The following is a 26,690-nucleotide window of genomic DNA, read 5'->3' on the forward strand; positions in this document are numbered from 1 at the left end:
CAGAAATCGAAAGACGACCAGAAAGCAATTTAGTTTAATGTCAAAGAAACAAGTATAGAAGATAAGGGTTAGACCCAATCCTAGAAGTGTCATACCCTAATGAGATGATTGTATGCAGGTCACACTTCACACGATTCGTTCCCGGGCCTTGTATATTAAGCCACTTTGTAGTTCCATCTCATCACCAAATTTAGTTTACACTTGCTAAATCATCCTCGTATTCTCGTTCACAAGCATCACCGGTTCTTTATCTATCGTAAAACCACCCGATCTCGATATCTTTCGGTGCAATAGTTAGTCATATAAGAACGTTTTTCGATAGCTTATATCAGCGTAATGGATATTATTAATCAGGGCAGAAATAAAATATTTTATGTGTTATGAACAGATATAAAATTAATTATAATAAAATATAATATTAATTTTTGGTAAGATATAATTTTAATTAGAATAGGAATTAATATTAATTATAACCAAATATAATATTCATTATGAGGAGATTCAATATTACCGGTAGTACCGTACGTACACGTATCCATATACCTCGATTCAGATAAACACGTATGCATGATACACATATACTCCACAACACCTTTATACGCGTATGTTGCCATTTTTACCTATCGATATGTTCCGCGACTTCTCCCCGATTTCCCTCGTACATCCAAGTCTGTTATTACGTTCTGGACCATAATAACTCACTTGCCTTACGAGTTCATCTCGGCATCCATCAATATCTATCGTTACTCATTATTAACTTTCCCAGATGTAATTGAGCCTACGGTTATTGTTAGGGCACGGATTTTCAGTATCCTCAGCAAAGATTATGTTCAAAAGGTATCCAAGATGTGGTATCCTCCGAGGTAACAGGTATCCTAATTACGTTATATAACTAATGCAATACTTGCTGCTTTCCATGTTTACCAGGTCAAAGACCGTTGCTTGATCTCCCGAAGACTCGCGCTTTCAGTTTATAAATCGTGGCAGAAAAGGTAACGTGTTGATTGAGAGATTAACGACTAATTAGATTTAGTCCAAACATTTCCTAAATTATAGGCCAAATTGTTAGTTTTGTTTTTGTATAAATAGAGCTACAACCTTTGATCAAAACGCACACTAGACACACGAGACTTACTAGTACTCGCACTCTCTGTATTCACGATCAAGTTCTAGCTCCAAACTTGTAATCACTTTGTTATTAATTAATCGGTGGTGATAGTTTTCACCACCCGGGGTTTTTTTTCTTGTTATCCTAAGGATAACAGGTATCCTAAGGATAACAGGTTTTTTTCTCACAACAAATCTCCGTGTTCAAGCACACTTTATATTCATTTCAAGCAAGCACCTAGTCCGATCTACTAATTTGGTTATAAAATTATCTTTGTCAATTTTTGACCAAAACAAATTGGCGCCCACTGTAGGGCTACCTTGCTTCAATCCTTGATATCTGTTCGTTTCATCCACTTTACAATGGCCATACAACCAAAAACCAGTTCAGTCTTTGCTCCGGTGATTACCGTTGCTTCAAACGTCAACTCAGGACCTCCACCAGTGCCAAAGAAGAATACTCAGCACAGAGGAGAACTTCCACCGTTCGCAGGATCCTCTACACAAGTAGACCCGGTTATTTCTAACAATGACATTTTTTCTTTGGTGAAACAGGTCAAAACACACATGGAGCAGCAAGAAAAGACCAACTCATGGCTATTTAAGGAGATTGAAGGAATCAAAAAGAAGCCGGGGCAGGAGGCAACTCCAATAATGCCCATGATTCTTGATTTTGGTTATGCAGGAACAACCATCCGTCAGAATCCCGGATCCTTGGGGACACAATCAACAAGGACTCCGTCTCAACAGCAAACGGGTACGGAGGAACTTATCTTCCGTTATCCTCGGAACTACCTAGACAAGCGAGGCCAGATTTCATCAACATGCAACCTCGTTCAACCATGCCAGCCGACATATTCTCGACAGGATCTCCCATGGTGTCCTTTGAAGTGCATGTTGGAGATGACATCGCAATGAAAGCGTCACCTTATCTTGAGGATACCCTCAATGGAGGAACCAGCTGTCAAGGCTCAGAATACCATAGACCTAACCATGTCCTCGGTAATAGTTTATTTGATACTAATTTATACACTAACCGTGGACATGTGCAGGATAAGGGGATAACCCCCGAGATAGTTAGGGAACTGCAAAAAATGAAGGATATGATTTCCAGTATCCCAGGGATAATACGTCCCATAGCTGAAGTGCCCGCAGGTAGCCATAAGTTATCTAGGTTTACTTGGCCTATATGTGACGTGGAGATCCCCAAGAAATTCTAGACACCCAGCATGAAGCTCTACGACGGCACTACGGATCTTGAGGAACACGTAGCCCAGTATAGAGAAAGGATGGAGATCAACCCCATCCCCATTAACATCAAAGAAGCTTGCCTATGCAAGGGATTTTGTTCAATATTGATGGGACCAGCCCTCAAATGGTTATTAAATTTAGCATTAAAGCTTTGGAGATCCCCAACCTTGACATGGCAGCTGCTATTGAAACCTTCAAGATGGGATTAAGGAAGGATTTTCCTTTCTATGATGATCTTGTCATGACTCCATGCAGAAATCTTGATGAGGTCAGAAATAGGGCATTAAGATACATTTGACTAGACGATGGCAAGAAGGCTCATGGAAACTTGGTTATTCCGAAGTATGAGTCTACCAACAGGAAGTCAGACTCTCCACATAAATTCTCTAGGCCCAAGCCTTATTCCTAGATGGATAATCCCAGAATAAATGTCGTGGAAGAAGATGAAGATGATGAAGAGTATCCTAAAATCTCTGACTATTGTTTTAATATTGATATTGGTGGTGTGATATGTGCCATGCAGGATTTAGGTGACAAGGCTACATGGCCTAAGAAAAATGAAAAGCTTGGATCCGTCAAAGACAAGTTCAAATGGTGTGCATTCCATGAAGACTTTGGCCATCGCACCGACAATTGTATAGCACTTCAGAAGAAAATAGGATACCTTCTCAGCAAAGGATACCTGAAGGAACTGTTTGGAAGGAACAAGAACAAGAGTCAGGCTCCTGTCAAGTTACCTGAAAGGGCACCTACTCCTCCACCAAAAGCTAAGGTTGTATCCTTTATTTCGGGAGGATCCGACATCTATGGAACCTCATATTCAGCACCCAAGAAGCATTCCAAAGAAACAAAGATGGACAACGGAGAAAGACCTCTCCGCACTTCCACTCTGACAACTCCAAAAATCATATCCTTCTATGTGGTGGATCGATGTGATCCTGTGGATCCCAACCATGATGGTTTGGTAATCACTTTATGTATAGCTAACTGTTTTGTGAGCCGGATACTCTTTGATGGAGGAATCTCTGCGAACATCATCTAAATGGATGCCTTGAAGAAGATGGATATCCCAGAAACGGAGATTATCCCAAAATCCTCAGTTCTTGTAGGATTCAGTGGCAAGACCAAGAACACTTTGGGAGAAATCAAACTTCCAATATATATTGAAGGAACTAACTCTCTACAAAAATTTTATGTTATTGGCTCATTATCTTGTTGTAATATGATATTAGGCAGGCCCTGGATCCACAGCATGAAGAAAGTACCCTCAACTTATCATCAATGTGTGAAACTCCCAAGTCCTTGGGGAGTCATCAAAATTGAATGTGATCAACAAGATGCCAAGGAATGTTATGCTTTATCAATGAAGTGGACTACAAAGCCTACTCAAGCATAGAAATTACAGAAACAACCAGCGAAGGTCCTGCAAGCAAGAGAGCAGGATGTAAAGGAAGTATCTTTGGATCCTCAGGATACTGAAATCAAAGTATTATTAGGGTTAAGTATTCCTGAGGATATTGAGATGGAATTGATATCCTTCTTAAAGAAAAGAGCTTCTACCTTCGCCTGGAAACATGAAGATATGACAGGTATCTCTAAATCTATAATTACTCATAAACTTGGCGTAGATAAATCTTTCAGGCCGGTGCATCAAAAGCGAAGGAAATTTGCTCTTGAGAGAAACGCTATCATACAAGAAGAAGTGAAGAAGCTGCTCAAAACCAAGATGATAAGAGAAGTCTAATATCCTAGATGGTTGGCCAATCTAGTTGTTGTCCAGAAGAAGAATGAAAAATGGAGAGTGTGTGTAGACTTCATAGACCTGAATAAGGCCTGTCCAAAAGACCCATTCCCACTCCCACACATTGACTCAATGGTGGATGCAACTACTGGCCATGAACTGCTAACCTTCATGGACGCATCCTCAGGATTTCAGCAAATTCAAATGGAGCCTTCAGATCAAGAAGACACAGCCTTTATGACTCCCACAGGTATATACTGTTATACTGCAATGTCTTTTGGACTAAAAAATGCAGGTGCAACATACCAGAGGCTAGTCAACATGATGTTCAAAGACCAGCTAGGGGACACGATGGAAGTATACATAGACGACATAGTGGTAAAGTCAAGAAAGGGTGTAGATCATCTCAAAGACTTGGCAACAGCATTTGACATTCTGGATGAATACAACATGAAGTTGAATCCAGCCAAGTGTCACTTCGGAGTTAAAGCAGAAAAATTCCTTGGATACATGGTCACCAAAAGAGGAATAGAAGCAAGCCCTGAACAAATCAAAGCCATCCTAGACATCAAATCACCATCCTAGACATCAAATCACCAAGAAATTTCAAAGCCATCCTAGCCATCCTTGGATACATGGTCACCAAAAGAGGAATAGAAGCAAGCCTTGAACAAATCAAAGCCATCCTAGACGTCAAATCACCAAGAAATTTCAAAGATGTCCAAATATTGACCGGAAGAATAGCTGCACTCAACAAGTTCATCTCAAGATCTTCGGAGAAGTGTAAAGATTTCTATGATATCCTGAGGAAGAATCAAAAGTTCCAATGGGGAGAAAAGTAAGAAAGGGAATTGGTATCCTTGAAGGAATACTTATCCTTAGCACCACTCTTAACGAAGCTTGTTGATGGTGAACCATTATCCTTATACTTAGCTGTTTCCGGAAGTGCAATAGGTGCTGTCTTAGTCAAAGATCAAGAAGGTCAACAACATCCAATATATTATGTAAGTAAAAGTCTACTAGATGCTGAATCCAGGTATTCTTATCTTGAAAAGTTGATTTTAGCACTTATAATGGCTTCTACTAAATTAAGACATTATTTTGAAACACATGTTATTCATGTAAAAACTAACTATCCTATTAAAGCTGTTTTGAGAAAACCAGAAATGTCAGGTAGGATGGCAAAATGGGCTGTAAAACTTAGTGCATACGATATCTTGTATGAGCCAAGGACAACCATCAAATCTCAGGCACTAGCCGACTTTGTGGCTGATTTTAGCCAGGATATGCTTGAGGAAGTAGAAAATTAAGTTCAGCAACTGGAGATCAAGGAGAGTTGAACTTTACATACCGATGGTGTCTCCAGCATAAGAGGAACAGGTCTAGGTATCCTGCTAAAATCGCCACAGGGGGACGTAATACTTCTATCTATATCTTGTAAATTTCAGACTACTAATAATAAGGCTGAATATGAAGCCTTAATAGCTGGTTTGCAATTAGCTAAGGATATGAAGGTCAGGTATCTTAAAGTTTATGTTGATTCATTGTTATTAGCTATCCATTTCAATGGCTCTTATGCTGTAAATGCAGAAAACTAGCGAAATATTTAGAAATAGTTAAGCAATTAACTATGTGTTTCGAAACATTTGATATAGTACAGGTACCAAGGGAAGAGAACACCGAAGAAGATGCCTTAGCAAATTTGGCATCAACTCTCAAGATAGCAGATGATGTTAAGATACCCATCGTGCATATCTTGACTCCAGCAACGAAAGAGAACCAAGAAGTCCTGGAGACTTCGAATCCTGAAGATAATCCAATATCCTGGACCCATCCCACAATGCGGTATCTTCAGGATAATGAAATTCTAGAAGGAGAAAATCCAAGAGCTTTCCTAATGAAGGTAACCCAGTATATTATCCTAAATAATACTTTGTATAGAAAATCACTTGCAGGTCCATACTTGAGATGCTTGGAATATCATGAAGCACAAGAAGTTCTCAAGGATATACATGAAGGTGATTGTGGAAACCACACTGGGGGCAGAGCTTTGGTATCCAAGATACTGAGGACAGGGTACTTGTGGCCAAAGATGGAGAAAGACGCAATGAATTTCTCCAAGAAGTGTGTTTCTTGTCAAAGACACAGCAACATCTAGCATCAATCGGCTGAGCCATTATATCCTATCATATCCCCGTGGCTATTTATGAAATGGGGAATGGATATTGTGGGAAAGCTGCCCAAAGCTCCTGGTGGAAAGGTCTTTATGTTGGCTATGACAGATTACTTCTCCAAGTGAATCGAAGCAGAAGCATTTGTCCTTACAAGATTTAGTATCCCGGCAGAGATTGTTTATGACAATGGATCACAATTCATCGGTAGTAGAACTGTTGGGTTTTAACAAGATTATCAAAGTGATAAAATCCCAATTTTACCAAAAACGCAACGGAAATAAGTTTTAAATCTTGTTAATTTGGTATGTATAAAACCACTTTTACGCAGCGGAAATAAGTGCGGTGTTTGTGTCCACCGAATGCATGCCGCGTGATATGGAATCGACGGTCTTACCACCCTTGGCAGGTGCTCGCTGGTATCCACTCATAGCTAACCCATTAAACAAAGCAATGCACTCATCCGGATCCTTCGTCGTCAGCAAATTTCCTCCCGCTGCCGTGTCATGCATACTCTTCGTCGCGTACGTCACTCTATTATAAAACTTCTCGACAACCGCCCAATCTTGCAAGCCGTGGTTTGGGCATAACACTAACAGATTTTTAAATCACTCCCATGCCTCGTAGAAACTCTCGGTGTCCTCCATCTGAAAAGAATGAATCTGGTTACGTAAACGAGCGGCCTTAACCGGAGGATCGTATTTCTCAAGAAATTGGGTCTGCATGGCAGCCCAAGTAGCTATAGAGCCCTGTGGGAGGGACTCGAGCCACAGACTCGCATGATCAACGAGTGAAAATGGAAAGACGTGGAGTTTAACGGCGTCTTCGGATACGCCGACAAGATGGAAAATGTCGTAGATATGTACGATGCGAGTAAGATGAGAATGCGGGTTTTCGTTAAGTAACCCGTGAAACTGAGCAGAATGTGAAATGGTATTCAGAATGTTCGACGAAATCTGCCAACTTGTATTAACTGCAATGGCGGGTGGTGCGATGCTGGAACTCGCGCCAGAATTGGCCGGACGGGCCCGGTCTGCAACTGTCCTCCTCGGTGGTGGATTTTCGTCCATAATCCTATCCCTATCGTCGAAGTCAGAAAACGTAGGAGAAGAGGATAGACTACCAACTAATGAAGAAGTGGACTATGGTAAAACGGTGTGACGTCTCTTACGAAACTCTCTCTCTGGCTCGGGAAGTCCTTTAGTGTCAGGTGGTCCACGAGATCGAGTATGTCGCATACAACTATAAAAAGAAATAAAAGTAGCCAAACTATTCTAACAAATAAGCAAAGCAAAACAAAAATAACTACAAGTAGCAAAAAAGGTAAATCCTAACTCGAATAGCTCTCAAAACGCCTAAAACCGTGTCCCCGGCAACGGCGCCAAAAACTTGATGTGCGTCGGACGATGTGTCTATAACAATGAATGACCCTCACAACTAAGCTTTAAATTTAAAACGAAAAACCTAACACCACAAACAACCGGCAAGTGTACCGATCGTAAGTAGTATAGACCTAGGAAGTCCGAGTATCGAACACAAGGACACGTATAGAAGCTACTGATTACTGACCCTAGACAAGACCTACCCAAGAATAATAATTAATTGATTTTAATTTTAGTTTTTCTTTTTAAAATAATTTAACTGGACTAACTGGACTAACTGACAAAAGTTACCAAAAATAGAAAACTTAATGAAAAATTAACTATGTTGACTTCGGATGAAGAAAAACGTCTACCTAGGCATGAGTCAAACTGTAGGTCTAACAAGCAAATAGATTGAATGATATCAAGACACTGGTTCCTAAAAATGACACAACTAAGGATCGCTCAGGCTCACTGGATCACCTCTCGGTCTCACTCAACAAACCTTAACTACTCTTAATCGGCTAAAACAACCAAACCGGAAAACAAATGTTAATGTGTTCTAATGTTTGACTCACCTCTCGGTCTCACCGACACTCGACCCTAATGGTAATGAATACTACACAACTAAGGATAGAGGAACAATTTAATTTAAACCAAAATAGATCAACTAGTCGCTCAAAACACCTAAACCGGACATGAAACGAACTCGCTCTTGCGCAATTCTAATTCTAGCATGCAAAGGTAATGAGACGACCCTAACTTCTTATCACCTCTCGGTCTCTAAGAAGGTGTCTAACCGCTTTACTTTAACCAATAATTCACGCAACAAAACCCTACGGTTGTACCTACAGCAAACAAACCCTAAACACAAAGTCTAAAATCAAACAAGCACCGATCAATCAATACAAAACTAATTAACCAACGCAAGGAATTTAAGCAATGAATTAGTAAAATTTCCAGCCATCAAACACAACCTATTTCATGTCTAAATCAAAATAATAACAATTCAAGTCTATCAGTCAAACAATCCATAAAACTCATCAAACACTAACAATTATCAATAAAAACACCAAATAACTCATCCCAATCATCATAAAAATCATTCAACAATCAACAATAATAAAAAACACTTCAATATTTAACGTAATTGCAAAACTACTTAACAATTGATCAAGAATATTGAAGTTGATGAACAATGTATTAAACGAAAGGATATGAGATGATTCATGGCTGCTCTTGGCTGAGATAATTGACGGAGAATGTTCCCGAGACTTGTTCTTGACCTCCTTCTTCTTCTTTAGCCACCACAAGTCCAAAACCCTAGCTTTTTTTCTTCTTTTTATCCTTTGCTGCCTGCTGCCGATCGCACTGCTTTATGGGGGCTAGGTTTATATATATATATATATATATATATATATATATATATATATATATATATATATATATATATATATATAGATGTAAGGCTTGGGCTTGTCCAAGATGCAATTGGGCTAGGCTTTGTGTTTTTTCTTGAAATCATATGCATAGAAGGCCTTTAAACTTCTCGCGAAGTCCGGTTTTTCTTTCTTTAACCCGTAACCTACAAGATAAATACTATTATGTAAAACTAAGTTAAAATAAGTTAAAATACATTAACTATAAGGTAAACAAGATATAAAAACATAGATAAAAGGTGCGAAAAATAAGTGTGTTTTACAACACGTCAAACATCCCCACACTTAAGACTTTTTCGTCCCTGAAAAAGAATTCTACACAGGATCCTAACCAAGTTTAACCGACAACTCCTGGTTTTTTAACTTAAAATCATTAGAACACGTGACCCTTTACCCGAATATTTCTGTCCACTTTTCAACCTTCACCTAATAAGCTAGATCAGGTCGATTGCCAGTATTGCGGTCCGCTTAAACCCATGCCCTTAATACTTACCGAGGCAAATAAGGCGTGACAATTTTATTAGTTTGTATGACTAAGTAGAACCCAAACCTAAAAGCCCTGCTGCCACCTCACCACATTCCATTATGGTTTTACCGGACCGAATCACCCCAATTTGACTTAAACCTATTGCCACATGATCAAAATATTTTCGACTCATATACAACCTATAAACTCTAGCTTGGTCAAGATCGATCGACAGTAGTTTCCTTCATGGTAGTTTTGATTTGAAATATTTTTTTCTACCTTTTGGCATTTTTTTGCATATATTTATTTTTTATTTATTTATTTTAAATCCACCATGTTGGACGATATTACAGAAATACATCTAGGCTCAGGTCTGCGCCACCGCACAACAGATACGAAACTTCGCAGGAATAGATACGTATACATAAGATTATACATATAAGTACGTATACAAAAATTAGGTTTTTATATAATTGGTGATCATGTGAGACGAGTCTTGAGTATGACCTGACCTTTCATCCCAGTCCTATTACGGGCTTAGTTAAACAAACAAAACTCTAAGATGTTTCTCACTAAAGTCAGGCAATTTAAAAGGTTCAAATAGGTCAACAACCAAACCGCTTTTTCATTCTCAAAGGCTGAGCCTACCGATACATCGAACACTGAGTCTAAACTGTTCGGTTACAATACATTACGTGCGGGTCAAATGGGCCATATATATATTTTGAAAACACCAAGAAGTTATAAAACAAACACTACTCGGTAAAAATATCATTTCCAGTTTTAGTCATTCGAGTCAACACAGGTCGTAAGCAATATGAGCTCGGGTCAAAACGGATCATTTTGAAAAACATTTAGTCCACGTCAAATTGGGTTCTAGCTAAAATGGAGTTGGGTTGAATAAGCCGTCATTGAAAATGTACCAAAACAGGCATATGTTGCATTTTCTTACGGTGGTTGGTGACCATGGTTGTAGGATGACTGAGCAAGCGTAGCGTCAAAGGTGATGCAGTGGTGGACCAATGGTGGCGGACGCAGTGCAGCGACAATGGTGGGGCGATCATGGCATCGATGGCAGCGGCAAAGGCAATGCAACAACAACGATGGAGTGGCAGGCGGTGGTGATAACATGTAGATGGTAGAGATAAACAGTGGTTTTGAGTGATGCTAACCTATTTAGACTCTTTTGAGTTAAGAGGTGTTATAATAGTTATGATCTTTTGACTAATTTGAGATAACTCAAATATACGATTTACTAAATTTAACCCATTTTTAAAGAATGCGTCATAGGTGCCGCCCATAACCACGAGCAATGTTAAGAGGTAAATCATGTAAAACACACACAAAATGACAAGAACCCAAAATTAGATTCTTGGTGCATTCACTTTATGTTGCATATCATCTTTAGCTAAACCATATTCACCAAAGATACCAAGTCTTGGCTAAAGATTTTAGAATGTTCAGATACTCATTCATGATCCAAGTCTAGGATTAATATTGCAAAAACATAAATCACTAGAGTATTGTTCTTGGTTCAAACAAATTTTGTGGTGTGAGAATGAAATCATCAACTAGAAAGTATTTGATGCAAGAATGAAATTTGCAACATTCATACATACTCTTATTAATAATTAATAATCCATAGGTGTATGTATATTCCTAGTGTTCAAATTCTGGTTCTTATCCAAATTGAATCAGATTTTTCAAATCTAATGTGAAGTTTTTCATTTCAGAGTTACCTACACCGAAAATTCAGATTATAGATATGTTGTATGCATACATATACATGTATGTATTTACACCATGTGGTTACGTCTTTAATAATTTCAATATTATGAACTTTTCAGCATGACTTTGATTGGTAGTTGAATACTTGAATATGACATGTATCCTAACATTAACATGCGGTTGATTTCTTTCTCTTCTCTTTTTTTATGAAATGAAAAAAAAAACAATTTATACTTCAAATTCCAATTCGAATTCAGTTTCAAATTTCCAAATAACCCAAACCCAAAACCAACCAACCCGACGGTCAAATAATGTTTTTTATTTTTTATATTTTCCAAAAAAGATTAAGTATATAATTTCGTAAATATTATTAATGTTATTTCTATAACATTTCATTAGATGACATAACTTCACAAACATGTTAAAATAATTCCTTTGCCGTGAAGAAAACTCGACTAATTTGGGCCTGATGGATGAAGATAAAGATAAGAGTCAAGAAAAAATTTAGGGCCCATTAACATGTTACGTTAGAAAGAATAAACTGAAACTAACAGCAAATGAACAAATTGTTTTGGTCACTAAAAGTTACTAACCTTCTAACTTGTCTGATATTTGGCAGCGAAACAAGCTGTCTGAAAAAATACTAAATCAAGCTGAGGTTGTGGCGGTGTAATGGACTGAGCTACCTCTTCTGCCGCCACCACCACCGCCTCTTCCTCTTCCTTGGTGGTGATAAGAGTCTCCACCATGTCCACCTGGACCTCTTCCCCGACCTGAGAATTCACCACGCCCACCACCATAGCCCCGCCCACCACGTCCCCTGAAAACGTCACTTCTGAAACCACCTCGTCCTGTAGAGAAACGACCGCGTCCAATCCCGACTGCAAGAATTATCATACTGTGATTAAGCATTTAAACACACAAGAAAACAATTGGATACTCAAGATGGCAAAAGTGGTATGTGATGGGTTCGTTCGTTTAACTTCAACCAGAAAAAGGATCGAATGCAAACAATGAAACGAATGGGGTTTTCTTTTTCATGCACGTTCGCTAAGAAACTGAGTGTGCTAATTTGTTAATAGTATTAACAAATGGTTCATGAACATGATTAAAGATAGATGAATGAACATAACTGAGCAACAAGCGAACACCAATTAAAATTAAACATGAACATTATTGGGCCTAAAAAAAGCTAGACTAAATTGTAATGGGTCTATACAATTTAACTGAAAATATAAATGAACTTAAACTCACATAAACTCACGACCATAAATGAGTGTAAAAGAAAAAACATAAACAAGCATAAATGAAGGAACATTATTAATGAATGTAAAAGAACGTAAACGAGCGTGAATAAACGAGCATCAATGAATGCAAAAGATATGACATAAACTAGCTTAAACAAACAACAAGCATAAATGAATGACCAAGACATGTGCTCATTTGTTCGTTTAACTAAATAAACAAACAATTTTGTATGCTTTTGTTCTTTTACTAAATAAACGGATCTCCTACTGAACAGTTTACAAACGATTCACTAACAGTTCGATTCGTTTACAGGCCTAATTTCACCCGTTTCAACTGTTAAGAGATAAAAATAACCAAACCAACCCATTCGTAAATAAATGGGCCGAAACTAAGTAGAAAATGAAACCAAAATCATATTTAAATAAATAAATGATCTATCGAATATCGACGCATTTTTTTGTAAGTTTTGTGTTAAAAATTTATAGATTATAGATGAAATAAAAATGTAGCATAAAACCGAACATGCAAACCTCGAGTTGCAGTTCTCTTTAGCTCCACAATAGCTTCTTTACCACCAATAACCACAGGAGAATTCTGAACATTAAAATTTTAAATTAGTACTAACTAGAAAACAAATACTTATATAATGATTAAAGATAAAAAATATATCAGTAGTGGATATTATATAATTATATTTATACCCGAAATAGATTAAAGTTAAAGTTAAAACTTAGTCAAACCTGAATTGCAGTCTGCATAGAACTCGCATCTTGAAACTCAACAAAGCCAAAACAGAATCCCAACTGCTTGTCAGATGAAAAAAGAACATCATTTCAATAGGCATTAAAACAATTATCATAATATTGTGTTTTAAGTAAATAAATAAACAACCTTATTACTTCTGATTTGGATACCTCCTTGCTTAATAGGCCCAAATTTCTTAAACTCGGTTTCAATCTGAGATACCGTCACGTTATGAGGAAGATTCCGGATATGAACCGAATAGCCGTCACCTGCAAAAATACCAATTCTTTTTTTATTGGCAAATTGGAAATAAATAATCCCAACTTTTGTGTATTGACTGATAATAATCCCAACTTTAAAAATCACCACTAGCGGTCCCAACTTTCAACTATTTTTGTCTCAATGGACATCCGTAAAAAACTTTTAACGCCTTCGTTAAGTTTTTTCCCAAGTTTCAAACCGATGTTTTAGGGCTTTTGATCGGAAGAATGATACGATTCGACTTATGTAAAACTTATCTAGAAACGGTGATTCAAAGGACTTGATTTTCGTTAATTGGAAATTCGAACACCCGAATTGAAACACTGCTTCGTCGCTTGGATCACAGTTTCGAGATAAGTTTTACATCGGTCAACTCGTATCATTCTTTCGATCAAAAGCCCTAAAACATCAAGAAAAACTTCACGGCGTTAAGTGTTTTTTAACGGAGGTCTATTGAGACAAAAATAGTTGAAAGTTGGAACGCTGGTAGTGATTTTTAAAGCCAATACACAAAAGCTGAGATTATTTATTTCCAATTTGCCTTTTTTATTAGAACAAAAGAAATTGATGACAATCCATGTAGGTGTTAGTAAAAAAAACTTATTTACCAAAGTAGGTGTTTTTTGAAACTTTTCTTGCTATTCTAATCATACTGGATAAAAAAATTATTTAAAAGACGTTTTTTCATAAAAAGTTAAGGAAACAATTTCGAACAAAACTTAAGACATTTTTTTGGATCGTGATACCTTACAAAAATAAAAAATAATGTTATTTAAACCTTTTATAAATGTTCTCTTTAACTTTTATTAAGCGCCTTTCAAAAATAGTTTAGTCGTTTTATATTGTTTTTTACAACATAATATATAGTTCAGTCATTTTCTTTTCTTTCCTTTTATTATTTCTTTTTACTTTCTTTTTTTAATTTATTTTTAAATAATAGCATTTGCTACTTTTTTTTTATTTGTAACTATGATATATAAATACATGTTTGCTTTAATTTGTTCACTTTATTTTTTTATTTATTACGGTAAACTAAATATACATAAAAATTTTTAGGCTAAACTAAATATAAATAATTTTTTAATAACCGAATACATAAAATAATAAGGCAAACACATTTACAGTGTTAATAGCTATGATAAATCGTTAAACTAGTTTTTTTTAACCAAACATATTTGCATTACAAAATAAAAAAACCCAGATACATAAGTAAAACCTAGTTATAATGACTAATAATAATAACTAGTAAATAAAAGTACTCTTTTTATTTAGCTATTATTGAATCTCTTTTTATTTAGTTATTATTGAATTAGCTGAGCGTGAGTTCTTGATTAATAACCGAATAACCTATATTATATAATACTTCAAATAAATAAATGTAAAAAAAAAAAAAGATTTACCGTCATCATGAGCATTGATGCTACTTGATGCAATAGGTGCGGGTGCAGGTGCTTCAGGTGGTGAATTTTGTGCAACGGTAGCAACAGCTCTGTTTTCTGTTTTAACTGGCGTGGGGTTCAAGGTTTTGGCAGGAACATGAACTTTTGTGGGCCCAGAAGCAGGATCCCGCTTTTTTGTTTGGGAACTTAGAATTGATGCGTATGACATTTTTGGAGCGTCTTCAACTGAAGAAGAACCCGATTCTTCAACCACTGATTTTATGTTCTCAATTGGATGTGGTGTGGGTTTGGGTTTGGGTTCGGGTTCGGGTTCCACTGAGTTATTTTCATTGGCTGGTGGGTCCTCAGTTTCGAAAACATCTAGGGCTTCTTCCTCAACATTTGGAGCTTCTTCTTTAACAAAAAGATCAAGATTGACAGGAAAAAGTCAATATATGTATTAAAACAGTAGACCTTTAAACAAACCGAATGCACACTATAAGAGCATGTCGTTCGTTTTCTTTAACCAAACAATCGATAGAGCACGAACAAAGTTTTCTTGTTCGTGTTCGTTCATTAAGAAAATGAATGTGTTTGCATTAGTTAATCTTCGTTTCTAACGCTAAAAACAAACGTTTCACAAACATAAATGAATGAGCATAATCAAACATAGATGGACAAACATAAACAAACACAATTGAGCACTCACTAAAGAAAAGTAAACGTGATCATCAATCTGTTAAGCATAAAAAATTAAATTAGACTAAAATGTAACGGGTGACATACTATTACATAAAATAAGAGTGAATGGCATTATGGTAATGGACCTAAAAGATTTAAATGAACATACACACAAACGAACTTAAACAAACGCAAACTAACGAGCAAAATGAACTAAATAAACATCTGATCATGTTGGTTTGTTTAACCAAATGAACGAAAAATGTTGTTCGTGATGGTTCACAAATCAAATAAACAAACTTCCCACCAAACGGTTCATTGAATGCTTGGTTTGTTTACAAGCCTAAAAAGAGTAAATGTCAAAATTGACCGAAACAAGTCAAAAAAATTAACAGAAGTGCACCTGGGATTAAAGATGGCGTTTGGTCATTGTTTCTCTCTTCAACCGCCATGTGGATGCCATCCATTGGCTTATTTTCATCTACATACCGAAAAACATCATTAAGCACAAAGTAACCCTTGTCTTGTGGTGCAAGAAAGAAACTTTGTATGAACTTCTTTCTTCGGTTATCTTCTTTTCTGGTTAAGAAACCGGTTACTAAGACAACCACCCCGTCTTTGTATGATTCTTGAGCATCAGCAGTCTTTATCTCGGCTTTGTATGCAGTGTAATCCAATGAGCATATTTTGTCATTGATGCCCTGTTCCATGAATTAGTAACGTGATGTAAAAAGTCAATGATATACGCGGGTGGTTGAAGTCTTGAAGATACGATGAATCAAATAAACATGAAGTAGAGTTTTTCTAATCTACAAACGAAAGCGTTGATGCTATTTTAGTTAGGGTGTGCATGAAACCGAAATAACCGAACTGTAACCAAAATAACTGTGTAACCGAACCCATAAAAAACCTGACGTGTTTTTTTAAGTGATTTTTCGGTTTGCTTTTGATTTTGCGTCAACAAAAACAGGAAAAACTGAACAAAAAAAAACAATGTAAGTAATTTGTTAAAAAAAATAACTAATGGTGTCCAAATGTATAATAATCAATTAATCATTAATTCAAAAAATTAGGTCCAACCTTACAAGCCTAAATTCATAGTTTTCGGCCCAGAATTTCAAGCACAAATAGTAAAAACGAAGAAAACTGTAACCGAACCGTAACAAAAATAACAGAACTCGGGAAAAAATAGACTCTTGTTTTTTTAAAGAAATAAATGACGTTTTAGGTTAGTTGGTTTTGCGCAAATCAAAAACCCAAAAAACCGAACCAAAATAAAAAATCGATTTCAAGTAATGTATAAGATATTAATTAACAATGCAAATAAAAAAATTTAGATTTAAATGATTAATAATCAATTAGTCATTGATTAAAATAGTTAGGCCCAAAGTTTCAAGCATAAATTACTTGAAATCGATTTTTTAGTTTGGTTCGGTTTAAAACTTTCATACACAAAAATGGTAAAACCCAAATAACAGAACCAAACTCATTGTGATAAAAAAAAAAAATAACTGTAGCCGAAGGGTTTTCAAAAACCTAAAAATCAAATTTTCAGTTTTTGGTTCAGTTTGAACCTAAAACCAATCCATGCACACCGCTAAGTTTAGTGTTCCAACTTCCAACCAATATCACAAGTTGTTTGCATGAAAGTAGATAAATACCATCTTTTCATTACCATCATATACAAGCAATATATCAGCAACATGACAAGACGCAAACAAAACAAATCCGCTTTTTAAAACATAAAACTAACATATTTTGAAATTTGGAGCAAAAGACTAACTTATTCTCATGGGATGCTAGGATGATGCTGCAGGTAACAATGAAGGTAAAACATATGTTAAACAGAAAAATATAATCTTGATACCTTACATAAAAAGACTAACTTACTTGCATGGTAGTTACAGTTATCATTGCACCATCTTCATCTGGTCGGCTTATGAAACTCGAGTCCTGATAAAACTTGTGAACCATATCTGGAGAGTGATGAAGTATGTGATAATACTGTTCAACAAAGGCGTTGCCAACCACTTGTACACTGGGAGTGGTTGATTCAGTTTGTGCAGCCATTGTAACTAAACATAACACCATGAAGCCGTCTTAGTGATAACTGATGTAAAGAAGTGCACTCATTGTGCAGATGCATATTACAAAAGTAAAGATAAATATGAGAACAAGGAAAGATAAAAGGCTGTGCAATAACTACTAGTAAACTAGATTACAATATTGTGCATCATTATAACAAGCAAGCAAATATCAACTGAAATGAGATCAAGGCTTATCTACATTCCACACATGAAATATGGTATTTATTCTACAGTAGCAAACCCAAAAGTAAAAAACGTTTAAATGCTCTAAAACTCTTGTCAGTTGTAAGTTATAACTTCTTTTGTTCTTTATATTATTGACTGCCGCCAAACATAACGAGTTTAGCAAACTAAACAACTTTTCCACATGAAAAGACTGCACATAAACTCAAAGGCGTAAGTTGACTTTTGTGGTCAATATGTAACTTGAAATTCATTGTGATGAATATTTCGACATATCCTGCTAGAAAGTAAAGAATAAGCAATATCGCAACCTCTACATTACGTCAGCAGCTGGTATATGCATTATTAGAATTTAACACAAATGGAGTGTGCAGCTTAAAATTTATGATCATCTTAATCACCAAGTAAAACCAGAACAGATAAGTTATTTGTTAGTTATCTCAATGCAAGGGCATTGAAAAGAGCTAAAATGAAAACAATATCACACTAGTTCCGCAATGCTGACTAACTTAAGATCCACAAAATCTTGTATGTTGAATAAACAATTCATCTGGTGAAATGGAAACCCTAGATCGCAGTTGTTGTTGAAGGTGAATAATAATAATAATAATAATAATAATAATAAAATGACGGATTGCAGTTACCTCTTCGATTAACAGAATATGGCGGACGAAGATCAAGAGATGCGATGAATAAGATAACGAAAACTGAGAGAGAGATTGGCGAGTACAAATGCTTACCGAGGAGAAGCTGGGGCGGGTTATTGGGGAAAGAAAAGGGTGTTAGGTTTTGGTTATTTGATTATAAGATATACTCTACTCCAGGATTCACAAAAGTACAGTTTTCGTCCCTAAAACAAACCCAACCCCAAACATTCGGGACCGCTAATGTAAGTCGCATACTGTTTGTTAGTTTCCTTTGCTTTTAGAACCCCCCCCCCCCCTCTCCGCTATGGGCACAGAGCACCGTCGGAGGCACCAAAGAGTGGGGCGTAGATAGACTGTGCGCGGTCACAACGATGGATGCGGAAGGGTGATGAGTGGTGGGCCCCTCCTCCTTCAAATGGCTTTATAACCGTTTTATTTAAAAAAAAAAAAACAATTTAACATTTTCTATGTAAATTCAAATCATTTTCCATTTTTTACTCAAATGACTCTCAAAATTTCACATCATCATTTCACTCACTAAACTTATAAAATTTTCTCTAAAAATATGTCTTTCGAATCATCTTCGACACCCGATTACTACCACGATCCCGACGTTATTTCATATTCGGATTCAGAGGATGAAGCGATATTTAGTGCTATTCAAGAGGCTGCTTAACTCTTAGTCGAGCATTGCGAACGCTTACAACCACGAACAAGACGACCTCTTCTTCAACAAGAACGTGTAGGTGCTCATGACCGATTGATAAAAAGATTATTTTTCGTCGGACGTGACTTTTGATTCGGAACGATTTCGGCGCCGTTTTCGGATGAGTCGCCAACTATTTTTACGAATATTTGGTGATTTAGAACACAATTATGCATTTTTCCAACAAATGGGAGGATGCGAGAGGTAAGCCGGGATTTTCTCCTATGCAAAAGTGCGTGGCGGCAATTCGTCGACTAGCGTACAGGACTACGGGCGACCATGGAAGAGTATTTACCGATGTCGGAGACAGTGAGTGGTGAAGCACTTCACACGTTTTGCGAATGTGAATATTATTATTTTATTTATTTATTTCAAAACCTTCTTATTTTGAGTGTAAATTTTATAAACTTTGTTAAATTTATTAATATTAGGTATTTCTTAACTATATCATAAAAAATATTTGAGAAGGCCGACTCAAAGTAATATATAAAAAAATATACGAGGTGCATCAACAAAGACACGGTTTTCCCGGGATGCTTGGTAGCCTCAAAACGTTGATCTATCGTTAGACAGCCGGCTCGTTTTCACTAAATAGATAAGTTAAGAAGCATAATGTACACTTGTATTATCTTGCATAATATGATATTGGAGTACTCTGGTAGAGCAATTTATCAAGGCGAGTATAACGATGCGCTAGAGCCGATCTCAACACTAAACGAGGATGAGAAACTTGCTAATTTATTAAGAACACAAAGAAGGGAAACGAATTTCAGTCTTTGATCGGATTTGGTTGAACATCTTTGGAGGAACAAGCAAGATGACGGCGACAGCGACGACTAAAAATAATTGTATTTTTTTTAGTTTTTATTTATGTGTCTTTATATTATTAATTTATTATTGAATTTTATAATATTATTGTATTTTATATTATTGTGTTGGTTTTTTTGTTTTCTGGAAAAAAAAAATTGGGGCATCAAGCCTCTCAAAGCCTCCAATGCCTACGTGACACTGCGGAGGGGCATCATAGGTTGGGGCTTCAAAGCCTCCAATGCCTACGTGACACTGCGGAGGGGCTTTGATGCCCCCCACACCATAAAGAACAGCTTACGTGGCAGTGACGTTGCATCACTTTTAGATTAACTAATCTCATCCACAACACATAGTCTTATAAGAGCATCTTGAATGGTATAGAGATGTTTGAAATACAAACATTTCTTCTCTCTCCTACTCACCCACTAACCCCACTTAAACTCTTCTTCTCTCATTTCTCCTCTCTTTTTCTTCGAAACCGTTTTGTAAATCCAACACACTTATTTCCATCTCTCCTCCACATGGCCCCCTCTCTCCTTTATCCATACTTTCTCCATTTCTCTCCTCCAACTAGGACACAGTATGGTTGGGCAACCTCCCATTGTGGGACAGTATTGGTAATTCAAGTCTTGTGCTCCCGATTATAAAATAGTGGCCCATATTCGACCAATAATTGTTAGATAATTACACGTTAGATATCGGGCATACCAGCTAGTTTGTTAAAAGATAGTTTGAATTTTAAATACATTTTAGTTTTATTTTTTTATCATTATAATTTTATATTATTAACAACTACAATAAATTGAAATGTGTTAAGTTAGATATGCATCATCGTCACCATGAAATATTTAAAATGTCTATAATTTTTAAATTTCACAATGATCAATCTCATAAAATAATAAGATAAATATATAAATGACATAATCAAATGAATATCATAATATGATAGTTCGTTTTCACTAGACCGTGTGTAGTGGACGAGGAGATGGGGCTATTTTAGGCGATAAGGAGGAGGAACACCGCCCCCCCTGGGCGATAAAAGTGTAGCATTCGTTAATTTTCAAACCCAAAACCTGACCCATTTTAGTTTTCAATGTGATTTGAAATATTTTATAATCAATGAAATGTTGGATGTGTATGTTTTAATCATGATATTGGTCATTGAGACTAAAGTTATATCATATTTACTTTGCTAACGTATTCGCAAGTCTTCATGAACCGAAAATCGTTACCTCACATCGTTACTTATCCTGTGTTACGTATTTAAAGCGTTTGGAAATTCGTACAACCTAACTCGATATTTGGAGTCTCTAGCAAGTTATACATATATTTTTTTGCCTATACATAATAAGTTATAACTCATAGTGTGCTTCTTTCATTTTATAACACAATAAATTGTTAAATGGAGCTTTAAAAATGTAACTAGCTTAAGTACTATATCTAATTAATTATTGTTGTAAATGCTCCTTCCCATATCTTAAAAATACAATATAATTCAACCCAAAACACCCCTAAAATCGTCCACCCTACCCCCTTTCCCCTTCTCCAAGTTTTACAACTTTTTACAAAAAAAACTTTACTAAGTTAACCCCTCCAAATCTTGTTATTTATAAGAGACTATCATCCCTTCTTTTCTTATGAGTTAAGTGTCATTTTAGTACCTGTGGTTTGTCCAATTACGCAACTTTAGTACCATCTTTGAATTTATTGCAAATGGCTACCTCACTTTTCTAAAGCTTGAAGTTTTAGTACTTTTTCTAACTCTGTGTATTTTGTCCGTTAAGTCAGGGGCAAATTAGTAATTTCAATTATTTTTATTTATTTTCTCTTTTAGCTAAGTGCCATTTTCATACATGTGGCTTGTTCATTTACGCAACTTTAGTACTTTTTTTGAATTTATTGCAACTAGATACTATAATTAGTTTTCGATAGACATGCAAACCAAGAGAGACGTTACATATTACAATTAAAAGATCATCTTTAACCCTAAATGAATAGATCAACCTCCCTTCCCGCACTCATTGATCTTTCAAACCTTAACCATTGTTCATCTTCAAGTTCAATGAATTATGATATATTGTTTTGTCCATGTGATTCGTCAACCGTCATTCATCTATAAGTTCAATTGATGTTATACTAAGAGGTGAGAAGTTGTGTGATTGTTATTTGGCTTGATCCTCTGATGTGTTAAAAAGCTACTGTTATCATACTCGAACTTTTGAAAAAAAATAATGCACATAAAGAAAATGCAAGAAAAATGGCTAAGATAAACTCGGATCTTGAGCTACTATAAGTAAATTGGCAAGTAAGAAAAAATGCTGAAAAATATATTATACATATCATGGTTGTTTTTCATCTTCTATCATGTATTTAGTTATCTTTTAATTTTAATATGTAATATATAATGTCTCTTTTAGTTTGTCTATCTATTTAAAACTAATCAAAGTATCAAGTTGCAATAAATTCAAAAAATGGTACTAAAGTTGCATAATTGAACAAACCACGGGTATGAAAATGACAATTAGCTCAAAAGAGAAAATAAATAAAATAATCGGAATTACTAATTTACCCTTGACTTAACGTAATAAATAGACGGGGTTAGAAAAAAATTACTAAAATTGCATGTTTTAAAAAAGTGAGGTAGCCATTTGCAATAAATTCAAAAATAGTACTAAAGTTGCGTAATTTGACAAACCGCATGTACTAAAATTACACTTAACTCTTTTCTTTTTTACCATTATTATTCTTTTTGGAAATTCAAAGAAGAATCTATCTTCTCCCTTTCTCTCTCTCTCTCTCTCTCTCTCATCTTTATCTTCTTCATTTTTCTTATTGTTACCATTTTGTCAAAAAATAAGGTAATCAAGTTGTTGTGTAACACTAGTTGTTCTATCTTTAAGGTTGTTTTTATTCTTGTTCATCTTCATTTACATGGTTGCAAAGCCATCATATAATCATGTCAAGGTCCCACATAATCTATACACCACAGTGTGTGTTGTGGAGGAAACAAAGAACTAAAGGTTGGAAGATGATCTTCAATGGTCACACCTAAACAAAGTTCTTACATTCCTTGTAACTTTATGCTTTAATTGATTTTCTTTGACACAATAACCATAAGGCTTTGATAATACATATTCTTTATATGTTGTATTCATCACTCAGCCAATGGCTTATAATTTCAATCAAAAACCATTTCAAAATGTAAAGGACATTACCAATTGTAATGATTTAAAATTAACAGAATTCTTGGCTAACAAGGGTTGTCATAAAAATATTGAAATGGTGCAAGACTAAAGCCTATGACTAAATTCATTGAGTTGTGGTTCTAATGACATTTGACATTTTATTTGCATTTTAATTCATTTTTATGACTCCATACAAGTCATATTAAAATTAGTATGCAGATATGTACCCTTTTAGAAAAATGACTGTTTTAGCCAATCTCGGGTTTGAATCTGACCAAACTTTCTAAATGAAAGATGTTCCTAACAAATTGATTTAGTTGGCTAGAGTTTTTTTTATTATATTTTTTTGGAATTATTTCATAGTTTTTAATAATTTATCTATGCTGTGGCAGCAAGCTGTCCAAATTATGTTTTAGCCAATCTCGGGTTCGAATCTGACCAAACTTTCTAAATGAAAGATGTTCCTAACAAATTGATTTAGTTGGCTGGAGTTTTTTTTATTATATTTTTTTGGAATTATTTCATAGTTTTTAATAATTTATCTATGCTGTGGCAGCAAGCTGTCCAAATTATGTTTTCATCTTTCTTTTATTTAGGGCTTGCACGTTAGGACATTCACACGCTTAACCAAGATCTTAATCTTTCAACCCACCAAATTCAATGTGAGTTCACATACCCCGTTTTTCATATGTTATATATTTTGGGGGTAGCGTGTATACCTTATGCACTATTTGAGTTTTATTATCATGTATACCTTATGCACTATTCAAAACACAATTCAATTTATGCTTATTTGTGATCATTTCATGCTCTTTGATTATGTTGTATTTGCTTAAATGTTTATTTTATTGTTTGGTGGTCTTTTATCTCATTCTCATCTATCCTCATCTAGTATGATCATACACTTACCCAAGTACGTTGATTTTGTATCAATAGGAACGGGTCCACATCTATTTAGTTGTTTAGATTTTCATAAGAATTGTAATGCTTACCATTTACATATGAATTGTGATTTACTTATATATCTTTAATATATACAAATGAGACCTTTAAAAGCTCTCTGGTTGTTTCCTACATTATCTCAATCCATCAAGTTGCTTTATTTGTAAATGGAGGATTCTTATGCATATGACCTGACGGGTGGACTGTAGGGCAACCCTTAATAGTTATAATAATAATAATTGTGTGCTTAATTGTTTAACTTTGAGGAATTAGATGACTATGGTATGCTTTGTTATTATATGTACATGAAGCATGAAAGTGTGTTCGAAGATAGCATGGTGGAAGGTGAGCAAGAGACTCGAAGCATAATATATACAATAAATAAAAGAAGTAAGAATGATGAAAATGATGCTAAGGCTACAATAGCTTACGGTGGCCACCGTAAGCTACGGTAGAGTGTTTGTGAAAAAATACCCGCCGTGGACAGAGCCTAGCTACCTTGGAGAACTTGAAGGCTACAAGGTCAACGCTGAATGGCGTTTACAACATATATGCCAATTTTTATGAGACTTTTCATTATCCTTTTGATTGTTTCTGAACACAAACGTCTTAGGGGGTGATTTTGGGGCAAAAGAGCATTGTGTTTTAGGCTTTCTAAGTGGAGATTGAAGCTATAATCGATTGGTGATTTGGATTTGATATGCATATGCTTATTCCAACAATGAGTGGCTAATGTCCTTTGTGTTTCTCTTGGATGCAAGGTTTAATTGTAAGACAACTATGTTAATTGTTTTTTAATTTATGGAATGATAATCTAATCAATTGTGTTTAGTATTATCATGGTGTTTGTGAGATTGTTTGTAGATTGTTAATATTGTTTGACCTAGATTTTGTTCCATACGTGCTTGGTTCCATTAGCAATTGAGATTTAGTGGGAGGGATTTGGGTTAACTATGTTAATCGGTTATTGGGTAACAAGCTCGCGTTTTACAAATCTGAGTACTTAGTTCCTTTTAGCCACAAACAATTACATATATACGAACCAAGTTATTGTGGTTCTTTCTAGTGAACATTAACATATTTTGTCGTGTGAAAACCTGAAACCCGAGAGGAATACTCTTTTATTTAATCGTTTACAACTTTCTTGACAATTGCAAATTGCTTTCAGTTCTTAAAAACAATTAAACTAAACTTTGAGATTACTTTTTGCGTTTTATTTTTATTTTTATTAGTTTATAAACAATGCAGTAAACACATTTTTCACAAACTCCCTGTATTCGATACCCAATTACCACTAGCTAATTAGATATTTAGGTTTTAATTTGAGTGGGACTTTGACCTCACGTCAAATTTTGGCGCCATTGCCCGGGAGATAGTGCAACGTGTGTTTTCTTTGGTAGTTTTGTTTGTCTTTTAAGGTTTATGAAGAACTCTTTCTTTGGTAGTTTTGTGTGTTAGTGTGCAGGTACTTACAAGTATATGCATACTCGAAGCTCTCGTTCTTCATCACCATTAGCTTTTGATCCTGAAATTGAACGAACAATATGCCAGAACCAAGTTCTTCACCGGGAGAATAAAATTGTTGGATCTCCTAGCATACAAAGTAGAGCAATGGATACAGCAAACATGTTTTCTTGTCAATCATTGCCTCCCATACCCCCACCTCTCTTTGCAGAAATTCCTCCATCCAGTGAACCTAAACCTGTTACCACCACAATTCCCATGAGTGTACCCAATTCAAGTGTGTTTAGCTTCCAACCACCATCTAGCCTTCCACCCTTAAGTAATTTCTTTCTGACTTAAGGATAATCATTTCATCATCCCAACAAAATCCACCATACCTCTTCTAACAAGACCCACCCATAACCCACACCTCCCCGGGTCCTTGAGTGTAACAGCAACTGTTCAACAACAAAGAATACGGGGAAGAATTTGTAAGCGGGGGTGATAGGAATCAATTGAAAATTCAAGGTCGGTTTACATAAGCACTAGGACATCAACCGGATCAAGTCCAACAAGAATGGGGCAGACCACAAGTTCTTCAAGGACAACCGTAATACCAACAACCTCAACAACAAGTCCATCAACAACAAGTTCAACAACAATTTCCTCGAAGGCAAATACCAAGGCAAGAAGGATTACCACCAAGAGTACCATTGGGTGTTCCAAGGAGACATATGCGTGAGATAGTGAGGGGGCTTGAAGCTCATTTTAGACCACTCATTACTAATAATCCTTCTCTAGTGGCAATTCCTCAAAATCATGAGGGAAGGACATTTGAGGTGAGAACCAATTCACTCAAGAGTTTGCCTAAGTATAAGGGGTTGGCCATGGAAGAACCATATTTCCATTTAGAAGCATATGATTCTATTTGCAACACTATTGGAGGTCAAGGTTTTTCTTCCGACGATGTCAAATTGGTACTTTTTCAGTTTTCTTTGGAGGATAAAGCAAAATGGTGGTTTTACACTTTACCATCGGCTTCTATTTACACTTGGGCTGAAATGCAACAAAGATTCTTGGAAGAATTCTTCACTGCTCAAAAGACTAGTG

At 35.8% G+C, this 26,690-nt stretch overlaps 1 protein-coding gene across 2 annotated transcripts; it reads right to left on the bottom strand.

Moving 5' to 3' along the window:
* Window positions 1-11,844: 11,844 nt before the first annotated feature.
* Window positions 11,845-18,526, bottom strand: LOC143590014 (nuclear transport factor 2-like). 2 transcript variants are annotated; one of them, XM_077070624.1, is made up of 8 exons: window positions 18,492-18,526; window positions 17,468-17,652; window positions 15,981-16,278; window positions 14,918-15,307; window positions 13,404-13,525; window positions 13,253-13,315; window positions 13,043-13,106; window positions 11,845-12,145 (listed from the first exon to the last, which is right to left on the bottom strand). In XM_077070624.1, exons 2-8 carry the CDS (start codon window positions 17,645-17,647, stop codon window positions 11,913-11,915), a joined length of 1,350 nt encoding a protein of 449 aa, XP_076926739.1. In that variant the 5' UTR covers window positions 17,648-17,652; window positions 18,492-18,526; the 3' UTR covers window positions 11,845-11,912. The 2 variants fall into 2 exon arrangements, with proteins under 2 accessions (XP_076926739.1, XP_076926734.1); XM_077070619.1 differs by having other exon boundaries at window positions 14,918-15,310.
* Window positions 18,527-26,690: the final 8,164 nt, after the last annotated feature.

This window comes from Bidens hawaiensis, unplaced genomic scaffold, assembly GCF_021521415.1.
Source record: "Bidens hawaiensis isolate Kalapana, Puna unplaced genomic scaffold, B.hawaiensis_p1.1 tig00001597_1, whole genome shotgun sequence".
Classification (NCBI taxonomy): domain Eukaryota; kingdom Viridiplantae; phylum Streptophyta; class Magnoliopsida; order Asterales; family Asteraceae; genus Bidens; species Bidens hawaiensis.

Coding starts and splice junctions, on each gene's coding strand:
- LOC143590014 (XM_077070619.1), bottom strand. CDS start 17,647: ATGGCTGCACAAACTGAATCAACCACTCCCAGTGTACAAGTGGTTGGC. Junction 16,279..17,467: donor TAACTGTAACTACCATGCAA/GTAAGTTAGTCT, acceptor TTCATGGAACAG/GGCATCAATGACAAAATATG. Junction 13,107..13,252: donor CTATGCAGACTGCAATTCAG/GTTTGACTAAGT, acceptor TTTAATGTTCAG/AATTCTCCTGTGGTTATTGG.